Genomic DNA, 13,736 nt, shown 5'->3' on the forward strand with positions numbered 1-13,736 from the left:
ATTTGGGGGGGATCCCCAACATCTGTTCCCCTCTTCTATGTTAGAAGAATTCCTTACCTTTGGGGCTTGGTGGAAAGCACACCCTTCTCAGAGTAGAAACTCAGAACTAAATAGTGGCTGTGTTAAGCCTCTTCCAGCTTGAGCGTAGACATATCACAGGTGAATATAGGTATTTAAACTGAATTAGCATCCTATAGGTCAAAGTGGGATTAATAGAGAATCTGTTATGGTGGTGGTTAGTAGCAACATCAACAGTTAAATTTAGTTTCCAGGGGCAGTATTTGGGGAATGCAGCTGTTGCTTTGGTGTTAAGTACTGGTGGCTGCAGGTGACAAAGGTTGTGGTATCTAGTGTTGAGATGGGCTACAGTGGTACCTGCACCAGTTTTGGATCTTGTCCTTACTACCTGCCTTCCTTGCCTCTTTTGTTTTCCTCATCTGATTCTTTGGCCTTCACAATAGTTTTATAGGCTATCTGAAACCTTATCATTAAATGGTTTTCTGCTTAAGTGAGTTGGAGTTGGTTTCTATTTTATTGTTCATCAAAAATTTTTTTAACCTTATTTTTTTCCCTTTGTTTTCCTGACATAAAGATCACTTTGAATTCTATCAACTCTAAAGTCCATGGAAAATTATAAAACAACTTTGGTATTCATTCCATTTTAGGTATGTTATGATTTGGGGGCAGCATACTTCCAGCAAGGCTCCACAAATTCAGCAGTTTACGAAAATGCCAGAGAAAAATTTTTTAGAACCAAAGAACTAATTGCAGAGGTAAATACAATCATAATCTATACAGTTTTTTGGCTTTAATTTTTCTGAAGATTAAAAAAACACTGTATTTTTGGGGAAAGGGATTGTAGCTCAGTGTTTATATGGCATATATAGTATGGGGAAGGGTCCTGGGTTCAGCCCCCAGCAATACCACTAACAAAAAAACACAAATGTGTTCATTGCACTAGATTTGGAGAGTTCAAAAAGTACTAAAAACTGGTTTTAAAAAAAATCTATATTGGTGGAGCCTCGCACTTGAGGCACTGGGTTCAATCCAAAGCACCACATAAAATATATAAATAAAATAAAAGTACTGTGTCCAACTACTACTAAAAAGTATAAAAAAATTTTAAAAAATCTATATTACTACTACTTGGAATTAACTTCTTTTACCTTTTGATCATATTTTCTTTCTGTATATTCTTAAACAGTTCAGCTCCTACATAATATTTTGTATCTTGCTTAAGTCTTTGAGTAGGCATTATGTGGGTATCCTTTTTTTTTTTTGGTACCAGGGATTGAACTCAGGGGCACTTAACCACTGAGCCACATCCCCAGCTTTTTTTTTTTTTTTTTTTGTATTTTATTTAGATAGGGTCTCACTGAATTGCAGTTGCTGAGGCTGGCCACTGGGATTATAGGTGTGTGCCACCTTACCCAGTTTTGTGGATACTCTTTGATTGACTTTATTTCCTTTATATTTGGGCACTTAGGTTATTTAATCTCTTTTTTTTTTTTTTGGTATTTGGGGTTAAACCCAGCAGTGCTCTACTACTGAGCTACATCCCCAGCCCTTCTTAAATTTTTGTTTGTTTGTTTGTTTTTGAGACAGGGTTTTACTAAGTTGGCCAGGCTAGTCTTAAACTTATGATCCTCCTGACTCAGCCTCTCAAATTGCTGGGATTATAGGTGTGCACCACCATACCTGGCTAGGTTATTTACTCTTTATTATACTAGTAGTATTATTATACTACTCTTAATTATACTATATTACTAGGTTATTTACTCTTTATTATATTTTTTATATACCTTTATTATAAAGCTATATTTATGTCTTAAGAATGAACTTCTGTTCAGACTTTAGAACCTTTTAACTACTATAGACTCATGTCATTTATTATTATTATTTAATTTTTTTAGTTGTTGATGAACCTTTATTTTATTCATTTATTTATACGTGGTGCTGAGAATTGAACCTAGTGCCTCACATATATGAGGCCACAACCCCAGCACAGTTATTACTTTTTAAAGGCAATAAATTTATAAAACCAAATTGCTTTTTAGCTTTATTTTTCTGATCAGTAGTGTTTTACTCTGTATTTACTTGAACTGGTGTATTTAATCAGTAGTATTTAAGAAAATTTTTTTTTTATTTTGTTAATATGATGGGTGAAACACAGTATCTTTAAAAAATTTACCTTAATTCCTACTAAGGACAAACTTTTAAAAATTCTGATTCTTGCTGGGCATGGTGACATATGCATGTAGTCCTGGAGACTGGGAGGCTAGGGCAGGAAGATCAAAAATTCAGGACCAGACTTTGCATGTTAGCAAGGTTCTCAGCACCTCAAGGAGACTCAAAATCAAAAGGAATGGGATATAGCTTAGGGGTAAAGTGTACCAGCATTCAATCCTCAGTAGTAGAGCTCTTGCCTAGCATGTATGAGGCATTTTGCAGTATTGATTCAGGTGTCTACATCTTAAGGTTTATACCTAGGTTTTTGATTGCCATATGCTGGAAACATCCCTGCTTCAATTTCTTCTTTCCTTAAAGAAATTAAGTGACTCAGAAATTTAATTTAGTTTATTCTTTTTTTTCTTTTTGTGTGTGTGGTACTGGAAATCGAACTCAGGACCTCATGCCTGCTAGGCTAACGCTCTCAGACTAGATCTATTACAGATCTACTAGGAATTCCAATTTAACCTTGCCCAAGGAACTCTTCAGATTTCTGATTTCATTGTGTTTTTTTTTTTTTTAGAAATTTTTTTTTTTTTTTTTTAAATAAGTTTTATTGCTGGCAAAGGAGAAACACAGGGGACATCTGTCCCAGAGACTGACATCCTCCTCATCAGAGAAGCAGGGGTCTTTTTTTGGGGGGGGGGGGGTCTTTTTTTTTTTTTTTTTTTTTTTTAAAGAGAGAGGGGGAGAGAGAGAGAGAGAGAGAGAGAGAGAATTTTTAAATTTTTTTTTAGTTTTCGGCGGACACAACATCTTTGTTTGTATGTGGTGTTGAGGATCGAACCCGGGCCGCACACATGCCAGGCTAGCGTGCTACCGCTTGAGCCACATCCCCAGCCCCTTCATTGTGTTTTTAAGTAAAGTAAAGTAAAACTCTTTCTCAATTGTGTCGTTTTAAAAAAATCTTTTTGGTAGGAGCATTTTTGTTCTTCCTAATTGAAGATTCAGAGTTTTCTATATTATCTCCTTTAAATTTCTGACTGATATATGTATTAAGTTTTTTTTTTTTTAACATTGTTCACTCTTTATTAATGTCTTACTTGTCATATCTGGATAGAGAGATAATAATGTTTATCTTTTGTAGTTTGACCCAAAAACTTTAAACCAGGGATTGGCAAAAATATTTTTTTTGTCAGGAGGTAAAGGGCCAGGTAGTAAATACATTAGACTTTGTGTTCCATATTCAGTTTTTTTTTAACTTTATTTTTTTATTTGCTGATAGAACTTTATTTTTATTTCTTTATATGTTGTTGTGTTGAGAATCAAACCTAGTGCCTCACACATGCTAGGCAAGCGCTCTACATCTGAGCCACCACCCCAGCCCCCAATATTCATTTTTTTCTGATATTCTTTTTGTTATAATTTACAGTTCTAGAAATTGTTTTTGAAACAATAGATAATAGGCTGTATTTGTCCTATAAACAATAGTTTGCTGACCCTTTCTTTAAATATATAACCTTTTCATTTAATGTGGTGCTGGGGATTGAACCCAGGTCCTTGTGCATGCGAGGCAAGCACTCTACCAACTGAGCTATATCTACAGCCCCAAACCTTTTCATGATTTTTTATGATTCCTCCAGATTTGAGTTTTCTGTTATCATTTTCTTATACTGTTAAATACATTATGGGGTACTAGATTATTGTTTATATTACATTAATGGATAATGATATATAACTCTTACTTTACAGATAGGTTCATTATCTCTTCATTGTACCATAGATGAGAAGCGGTTAGCTGGTTATTGTCAAGCATGTGATGTTCTTGTACCTTCTTCTGATAGTACCTCTCAACAGTTGACTCCATATAGTCAAGTCCACATTTGTTTGAGATCTGGCAACTATCAGGTAAGATATATGATGGGAATGCATTGGTGTAGCTGAAAAGTTTTGGAAGCCAGACAACACTGAGTTCTAGTCCTGGTTCTGCCATTTACCAGTTGTATGATTTGGGCATATGACTTAAACTCACCAGCTGGCCTAAAAAAGTAGTGGTAAAGGTTGTCACATTTCAAAAGATTCTTGTAAGAATCAAGTGAGAAGTGTTAACTACACAGATATTCTTTATTATTGATACTATCCTTTTTTGACCCAGTAGAATTTGCCCATTATAAATTGATTGTGTAAGAAACTCTATGAACATAACTTTAAGTTATAGGTAGATAGCTTTTAGTTTTATGGATCCTGAAGTTTTTAATTCATTTTGAAAGTATATCCTTGTATCATGGCTTTGTTCATCTTTGTAAATATTACAGCAGGAGGAGAATGTGAACTAAGTGGTTTTGTTAGATTGTGGTGCTCATTTGCAAAACCCTCTTTGCTACTGAGCTTGGTTATCATCTCAGGATGTTGATGTCTTGCACCTCAGTGCTTGTCTTTAGCTTTGTAATGAAATCACTGGTAATTAGAGTGTGTACTTTTAAGTATTTATTGCAAAACTTCGATTCTTGAGAGTACACAGTGCCTTCATGTTATTTAACTCACAACTGAAATCATGAAACAACAAAGGTGTAATTTACTTTCAGTTTTGTGTTTCCATAGATGAGGGAGGAGATGATGCTTTTCTTCCCTTGTCCCTGATTATTATTATTATTTTTTTTTAAAGAGAGAGAAAGAGAATTTTTTTTTTTTTTTTTTAAGAGAGAGAGTTATTTTTTAGTTTTCGGCAGACACAACATCTTTGTATGTGGTGCTGAGGATTGAACCCAGGCCACACACTTGGAGAGTGCACTACCGCTTGAGCCACATCCCCAGCCCCCCTGATTATTGCTTTCCCTTATGTTAGAAAATTAAATTTTTATTTTTTGTTTTTGGTGCTGGAATTGAACTTAGGGATGATTAACCACTGTGCCACCTCCCCAGCCCTTTTTATTTTTTATTTTAAGACTGGGTCTTGGTAAATTGCTTAGGGCCTCATTAAGTTGCTGAGACTGGCTTTGAATTCTCCATCCTCCTACTTCAGCCTCCTGAACCTGAGGGATTATAGGTCTGTGCCACTGTGTCTGGCAGAAAATTAAATTTTCCTGAACATGAATTATAGATATGGGAGAATTTACTTAAGTCTAGAGATCTTTCAGTTAACCACTCCCTAGAACAGGCTTATAGGTGAGGGTCCATAAGGTAATACACAGAATTTTTTTTTTCTCTCTGGGGATCATTGAACCCAGGGCCTCACACATGGTAGGCAAGCGATGTACCACTGAACTACAATCCCAGTCTTCCCCATAAGTCTTTTTTTTTTTTTTTTTTAAGAGAAAGAGAGAGAGAGAATTTTTTAATATTTATTTTTTAGTTATCGGCAGATACAACATCTTTCTTTGAAGGTGGTGCTGAGGATCGAACCCAGGCAGCACGCATGCCAGGCGAGCGCGCTACCGCTTGAGCCACATCCCCAGCCCCCCACAAGTCTTTTTTGTTCTGTTTTTGGAGACAGGTCTTAGTTGTTTAGGCTGGTTTTGAACCTGTGATCCTCCTGCCTCAGTCTCTCATGTAACTAGAATTTTAGGTGTGTATTGCTGTTTTTGGCACATATAGATGCTTAAGAAGCTTCCGGAAACCACGTATGGTGGTACATGTCTATAGTCCCAGCTGCTCAGGAGGATAGCAAATTTGAGGCCAGCCTGAGCAAGTTAGCAAGACCCTGTCTCAAAAAATAAAAGGAAGAGCTGGGATATAGCTCAGTTGTAGAGTATCCTGGCTTCATACCACAAAGGGAAAAAAAAGAAAGAAATCATGTTTAGCCTTTATTTGAATAGATTTCCTTTATATGAACTGTTTCATTTTGTTTTGTGTTGGTGGAGCCTTAAACAGCTGTAACTGTCTTCTCACACTTGGAAAGTGGTAGACTTGATCTTGGGGAGCCTTAGGACATTGTTCATATTTTGCTGTAGAGGAAAACAGTAGTTGGCTGTGTAGTTTATTTTTGTTGGTACAGGAGATTAAATCCAGGGCCTATAGCATGATAAGCACATGTTCTACCAATAAGCTACATTCCTAGCCTTTATTTTATTTTTAGAAGGGCTCTTGCTGAGTTGCCCAGGCTGACCTCAAATTTGCTCTCCTTCTTTCTCAGCCTTCCCAGTGTTAGAACTATAGGTGAGTGCTGGGATTATAAGCATGTGCCACCATGACCAGTGGTTCTACAGTTTTGAAACCACTTTCATCAGCACTTTTGTGGTAGTGGCTGATTACCTTTGTTTTCAGAAATCCTCTTCCCATCTTCCCACCCCCGTCACCCATTCTTTCTTTTCTTGTTTTCCATTGCTTGACAAGACTGAGAAAAAAAAATCTGTAAGTAATAATGTGGATGTTTTTGTAATTCACTTAAGTAACACATTTTAAACCAAATTTACTATAGTTGTTTCTTAGTATGTTTTTTTCTAGCTGATTTATTTAAAAATATTTATTATTTTTTTTGAAATTTGTTTTATGAAGGAAACTTAAAAGTTTGTTTAAAAAACATTTTTTTTAAAAGAGGTTGCATTGCTTCTTACTGATTTTTTCCCCCCAGCTTTCATTTTTTTATTCATTATTTTCAATTTTAAAAGGAGGATGATTTTTTTGGATACAATTTTTTATTCTTTTTAGATATACATGACAGTACAGTGCATTTTGACATACATATATGTAGTATAATTTAGTCTAATTAGGATTCCCTTCTTGTGGGAATGATGGGGAGTTTCAGTGGCAGATGATTTTTATTCTTAATCTAATTTTAGAATTTTAGAAAGAGAATATTTTCCCAGTAAGGTATTTTTATGATTTTCTTCAATTTGTATTTTCCAAATATAGAAAGACTTTTTTAAAGTAAGAAAATTGCCATGATTTTTGAAATGAATATAATTTTATATATATGTTCTAGGAGGTAATACAGATATTCATTGAAGATAACTTAACCTTCAGTTTACCTGTCCAGTTCCGACAATCAGTGCTAAGAGAACTCTTTCAGAAAGCTCAACAAGGGTAAGTAAATTTAAAAATTACTTTCAGGTTTTGAACAAAAGTGCGGGTCCTTTCTGGTTCTTCTCCAACTTATCTACAAATCTTTGACATTACTTTCACTTTTGTTAATATAAGGGAAACTAACATAATCAAAGGATACATTATAAAGTTGGTTTTTCTGGTTTATTTTAAAAGTGATTTCAAGGAGAAAGTTACACAAAGCAGAATTCATTCTGTTGTCTAATGTGTAAATTATCCCTTGATAAATTCAAAACCTGTTCCCTTCCCCACTCCTGATTTGGTATATGATATTTACTAGTGTGTTTGAATATCCTAAAATCTTTTCAAGTAAGATTGCCTGGACTGGGGCTGTAGCTCAGTAGCAGAAGACTACTTGCTTAGCATGTGTAAGACACTCAGTTAGATTCCCAGGACTGGAAAGGGAAAGATAAAAATGAAAAAAGGAATAAATGACTCATTCTTGTGAATTTATTGTTGTAATATACGCCTTTTAAAAAATTATAAAAATAACAGTGGATCTACTTTTTTACAGAAATGAAGCTCTAGATGAAATCTGTTTTAAAGTCTGTGCTTGCAACACAGTCCGTGATATATTGGAAGGCAGAACAATTAGTGTTCAATTTAACCAGCTATTTCTTAGACCTAACAGGGAAAAAATAGACTTTCTTCTTGAGGTAAGATATTGTTCCCCTTTTGATTCGTAATTAATTAGTTAATTAATCAATTTGGTGCAGGGAATTGAATCCAGAAGCACTTTACCACTGATCCATATACCCACCCCTTTTTATTTTTAGTCAGGGTCTTGCTATGTTGTTTGAGCCTTGCTTAATTGCTGAGGCTGGCCTTGAACTGTGATCCTCCTGCCTCAGCCTCCCAAGTTGCTAGGATTAAAGGTGTGTACCAACATATCCGGCCATAATTGATAATTTTGCTTTTAAGTTAACCATTGCCCCCCCCCTTTTTTTTAAAAATATTTTAATATTTATTTATTTTTTAGTTTTTGGCGGACACAACATCTTTGTATGTGGTGCTGAGGATCGAACCCAGGCCGCATGCATGCCAGGCGAGCACGCTACCGCTTGAGCCACATCCCCAGCCCTAACCATTGCCCCTTTACTGTCTTTATCTAACTTCCTTTTCTGTGATGGATAGTTGATACTCTTGACAAACAATACCCTTTAACTTCATCTTCATCATAGCTCTTTGAGTACCCCTTCTCCATATTTCTTCTATAGTTTTTATTGGATTTTCTTTGTTCCTGCATTGACTTTTGGCCTCTTTAGTGGTTTGTTTATACAGCTTTCATCCTTGGCTCATTTATCTTCTCAAGCCATATTTTATTCTCATAAAGAGCTTCAGTCACCTGTTGTCATTGTGCACTAGAAACTCTCAAATCATGCCTCTAGTGTGTCATGTGAGTTGCAGAATCCATATGTTTTTGCAGGATTTCTTTACCTCTTCTTTTTTTTGGTATCGGGGATTGAACCTGGGGACATTAATCACTGAGCTACATGCCAGGCCCTTTTTAATTTTTAATTTTTTAATTTTTTGTTACCAGGGTATTGAACCCAGGGGTATTTAACCACTTTGCCATACCCCCAGCCCTTTTTATTTTTTATCTTAAGACAGGGTCTCACTAAGTTGCTTAGGGTCTTGCTAAATTGCTGAGGCCAACTTTGAACTTGAAACCTCCTATCTCAGTTTCCCGAGCCAATGGGATTACAAGTGTGTGCTCCACCATACCTGGCCTATCTTTTTATTTTTTATTTTGAGACAGGGTCTCACTAAGTTGATGAGGCTGGCCTCAAACTTGAAATTCTCCTGGTTCAGCCTCTGAAGTTGCTGGGATTGCAGGTGAACAGCATCATGCCTGGCTGAATTTCTTTACCTCTTAATGATTTTAATATAATAGGAACTGAGAGATCTCTGTGAAAAATAATACCACTTAATCAAAAACAGAGCATTGCCAACATTCTAGAAGCCCTTCTTATGCGCTTTACCAAACCCTCAGCTTCATCTTGAGGTAACCATTACCCTTTTTTGTGATAATCACTTTCTTGCTGATCTTTGAAAATACTTGAAAGCATATTGTTTGTCTACTTTGAACTTCATGTAAATGAAATCATACAATATGTATTTTCATCTTTTTTACTGAACATTATATTTGTGGGATTTACTCAAGTTGTGTTTAGATACAGTTTTGTGTTTGTGGTTTTTTTTTTTTTTTTTTTTTTTTTTCTCATTCTTGGAAGGTGTTAAAACTTTATATGGACCATGTCATAATTTATTTATCAAACAATGATGGACATTTGTGTTGTTTGAAACATACTTGCCACATATACTCAGGTGCACACTTATACCAATTTGTTACACATTGAGGGAAAGTATGTCTGCAACATTATAATATCAAAGTGATATGTATCATCAGCATTTATAATTATTCTCATTGGTCAATCTTTGCCAACTCTTTATAGTGATTTGCCTATCAGATGGTTGTTTAACGGTATCTCATTGAGATTTTAATTTCTATTTCAATATTACTGAGATTGGACAACTTTTTCATTTGTTTTATTTATTTATTTCCATGGTTCTATTGACTGAACCGCAGGCCTCTTGCATGATGGGCAAGCATTCTACCAGAGGTGTATCTCCTGTCCTTATTTTTGTTTATGTAAATTTTGTCTTTTGAGATAGCTGTTCCAAATGTTGTTTCTCATTTTTCTATTAGGTTGTCTTTTTGGAAGGAGGTTTTGTTTCTTGTTTTTTCTTTTTTTTGTAGGAATTCTTTGTTCTCTTTGACCAGTTTTCAGTGTTGCAGGTATCTTCTCTGAGTTTGATTTCTTTTAGTCTTAACAATGTTTCAAAATTTTAATATAGTTAGTCTTACCAATCTTTTCCTTTTTGGTAGTGATGTCTGTGTGTTCAAGAAAGCTTTTCTGGGACTGGGGCTGTGGCTCAGTGGTAGAATGCTTGCCTAGCACGCATGAGACACTGGGTTTGATCCTCAGCATCACATAAAAATAAATAAAAGGTATTATGTTCATCTACAACTTGGAAAAAAAAATGGTGTTGAAGTTGTAGCTCAGTGGTAGGGTGCTTACCTAGCACATGTGGAGGCCCTAAGTTCAGTCCTCAGGAAAATAAAGTTCCAAAACATTTTTTTAAAATGATAGTTTTTCCTATCCTAGGGTGTGAAGATAGACTTCTGTTTTTTTTTTTCTTAATATACATATTTTTTAGTTGTAAATGGACACAATACCTTTATTTTTTTTAATTTATTTTTATGTGGTGCTGAGGGTTAAACCCAGTGCCTCACGAGTGCAAGGCAAGCACTCTACCACTGAGTCCTAGCCCCAGCCCCCCAGTCTTGTATTTTTGTCTTCTAAAAACTTGTCATAGCTTTCCTTTCACATTTAGGTGTTTTTAATCCAAAAATCTTTGGTTTCTTTTGTATCATGTGAAGTCAGAGGTCAGATGTCATTCTTTTCTTTTTTATGACTACCCATTTGTTCCAGCACAATTTATTATTCTTCTCTTTATTATTATTATTTAACTAGTTTTAGGGCCACTTCTGTTCTGTACCAAGTGTGGGTTTGTCATTGAGCTCTCACTTTTTTTTTTGTTCCTGCTGGGGATATAACCCAGGACCTTGTATGTGCTAGGTAAGCGCTCTGCCATTAAGCTATACCCCAGCCTGACTGATTTACTAGTTAATATTTATTGTTAGTTTTTCTTATAATTATTCCTTATCTGATTATGAAAGTTCCTTTGTATCCTTAATTCACTAAGGATTCTTTTAAATTGTGAATGATTTTAGATTTATTAAATACTTTTCCTATGTATATTGAGATGATCACAAAGTTTTCTAATTTATAGTTTATTAATTTACATGTGTTATATAGATTAGTTCATCTGTTCATGTTTATATATATATATTTGTAAAATTTTTTTAACATTCACATGTGAGATTGATACATATATTCTTATTTTCCTGTTTGATTTAGTGTTAAATAATATAAATCAGGGCATATATCTTTTTTAAAATTTTTTAAATGGAGTGTATAAAAATGAAGTTGCTGGTTATTTTATTTTTTTCTTCAGTATTGGATAGAATTTACCAGTAAAGCCTGGGCTAAGGACTTTTTGTGATATTTTTGACATTGATTCAATTTCATCAGTGATTGTAGAGCTATTGTTTTTCTCTTTTTTCTTGGGTTAGTTTTAGGAAGTTATTTTCTAAGAATTTGTTCATTTCATCTAAATTTTTAGCTTATTAACATTTTTATTGTTTACAGCATTTATAGATGTCCACTAATTCATGTTCTTAAATAACTTTTAAAAATTAAGGTGAAATTCTGCCGGGTGGCACACACCTGTAATCTCAGAAGCTCAGGAGGATGAGGCAGGAGGATTGTGATTTCAAAGCCAACTTCAGCAAAAGCGAAGGTACTAAGCAACTCAGTGAGACCCTGTCTCTCAATAAAATAGGGTTGGGGATGTGACTCAGTGGTTGAGTGTCCCTGAGTTCAATCCCTGGTACCTTTTAAAAAAAAAAAAATTAAGGTGAAATTATCATAATATATACTTATTTATCATGTATTAAATATTTCCTGTGTTGTTCCATGATACCTGTACTGTACATCTCTGAATGAGACCAATTATTAAAGAAAATTCAAGTGTTATTTTCCATCAGAAGATATCTTACAGATGGCTGCAAACAATAGAAGTTCATATATACAATGGAGCAAAATTATTAGTCTAAGTCCATTGTATATAATATTCCAAGATGCTCAAAAATGATTTATACTGATGGTTTAACCAAAAAAATGGTATTGAGCATAGTTCTTATTAAGTACTGTTTTTTTGTTTTATTGATACTAGGGATTAAACACAGAGATGTTCAACCCCTGAGCTTCATCCCCAACTCTTTTTATTTTTTGAGACAGGGTTTCGCTAACTTGCTTAGGACTTACTAAGTTGCTGAGGCTGGCTTTTGAATTCATAGTCCTCCTGCTTCAGCCTCCCAAGCCACTGGGATTACAGGCATGTTCTAGTGAGCCCAATTGTGGTTTTTTTGTTTTTGTTTTTGTTTTTTGTTTTTGAGACAAGTCCTCAGGATGTTGCTCAGGCTGGCCTTGAATTTCTTTCTTTCTTTCTTTCTTTCTTTTTTTTTTTTTTTTGATATCAGGGATTAAACCCAAAGGCACTTAAGCACTGAGCTACATCCCTAGCCCTTATTTATTTATTTATTTATTTATTTGGGCACCAGGGATAGAACTCAGGGGCACTTGACCACTGAGCCACATCCCCAGTGCTTTTTTTGTATTTTATTTAGAGACAGGGTTTCACTGAGTTGCTTAGTGCCTCACTTTTGCTTAGGCTGGCTTTGAACTCCAGATCCTCCTGCTTCAGCCTCCTGAGCCTTGGGATTACAGGTGTGCCACAGTGCCTCCAGCCTCTTTTTATTTTTTACTTTGAAACATGGTCTTGCTAAATTGTTTAGGGTCTTGTTAAGTTACTGAGGCTTGCTTCGAACTTGCGATACTCCTGCCTTATTGGGATTACAGGCATGCAATATTGTGCCCAGCATGGCCTTGTATTTCTTGACTCAGGCAATCCTCTGCATATAGTTGGCACTACAGGCAAATACTACCATGCTTGGCTTCTGTTATTTTAATAATAGTTTCATTGAGATATAATTCACATACCATGCAGTTCACCAAAAGTGTACAATTCAGTAGTTTTAGTATATTTTTAGAATTGTGTGACATCACCTCTTTTCTTTACCTCCACCAAACCTCTATGATTCACTCCTCATTTTTTCTAAATAACCCCAACCTTAGAATCTACTCCCCCTACCCATTTTTTTTTTTGTGGTGCTGGGGATTGAACCCAGGGCCTTGTGCGTTAGAAGCAAGCACTGTACCAACTGAGCTATATCCCCAGTCGTCCCCTCCACTTTTTTTTTTTTAACCAGTGCATCCCAGACCTTTTTCTTTCTTTCTTTAAAAAATATTTTTAGTTGTATATGGACAAAATACTTTTATTTATTTATTTATGTGGTGCTGAGAATCGAACCCAGTGCCTCACATGTGCTAGGCAAGTGCTTTACCACCAAGCCACAACCCTAGCCTCCCTGCACCCTGCACCCTGCACCTTCCCCTTTTTGAGATAGGTTCTCACGAAGTGTCCAAGGCTGGCCTTGAGCTTGCTATCCTCCTGCCTTAGTCTCCCAAGTTGCTGGCATTACAGGTGTGGTCCACTGTGTATGACTGTCAGAATCTATTTACTTTATAGATTTGTCCTTGTTGGACTTGTCATATAAATTTATATAATAGTTGGTCTTTTTAAATTGGCTTCTTTCACTTAGTTTAACATTCTCATGGTCCATTCCTTTTTTAATTAAATAATATTCCATTTTTGTTCTTTTATCCATTTGCAAGACTTCAGGTTGTTTATTTATTTATTTCAGTTTAAAAATATTTGACACATTGAGGATAGGAGCTCTTATATTATATTTTATTTTGACTTCTTGTAAGTACTAT

At 35.2% G+C, this 13,736-nt stretch overlaps 1 protein-coding gene and 1 non-coding gene across 4 annotated transcripts in view; one reads left to right on the forward strand and one right to left on the reverse strand.

Moving 5' to 3' along the window:
* Ints8 (integrator complex subunit 8) overlaps positions 1–13,736 on the forward strand; it is a 55,303-nt gene that overhangs the window by 9,553 nt on the left and 32,014 nt on the right. For 2 of the 3 annotated variants that reach the window (XM_076835476.1, XM_076835478.1), the window contains 4 exons: positions 666–773; positions 3,922–4,077; positions 7,091–7,191; positions 7,724–7,865. In XM_076835476.1, coding sequence (XP_076691591.1) covers positions 666–773; positions 3,922–4,077; positions 7,091–7,191; positions 7,724–7,865 — 507 coding nt within the window. The remainder of the gene's footprint in view (positions 1–665; positions 774–3,921; positions 4,078–7,090; positions 7,192–7,723; positions 7,866–13,736) is intronic. The other variant, XM_076835477.1, reaches the window with a different exon arrangement.
* Trnaa-cgc (transfer RNA alanine (anticodon CGC)) lies at positions 3,701–3,774 on the reverse strand. The gene has a single exon. It is a non-coding gene; the product is annotated as a tRNA-Ala (tRNA).

This window comes from Callospermophilus lateralis, chromosome 16, assembly GCF_048772815.1.
Source record: "Callospermophilus lateralis isolate mCalLat2 chromosome 16, mCalLat2.hap1, whole genome shotgun sequence".
Classification (NCBI taxonomy): Eukaryota; Metazoa; Chordata; class Mammalia; order Rodentia; family Sciuridae; genus Callospermophilus; species Callospermophilus lateralis.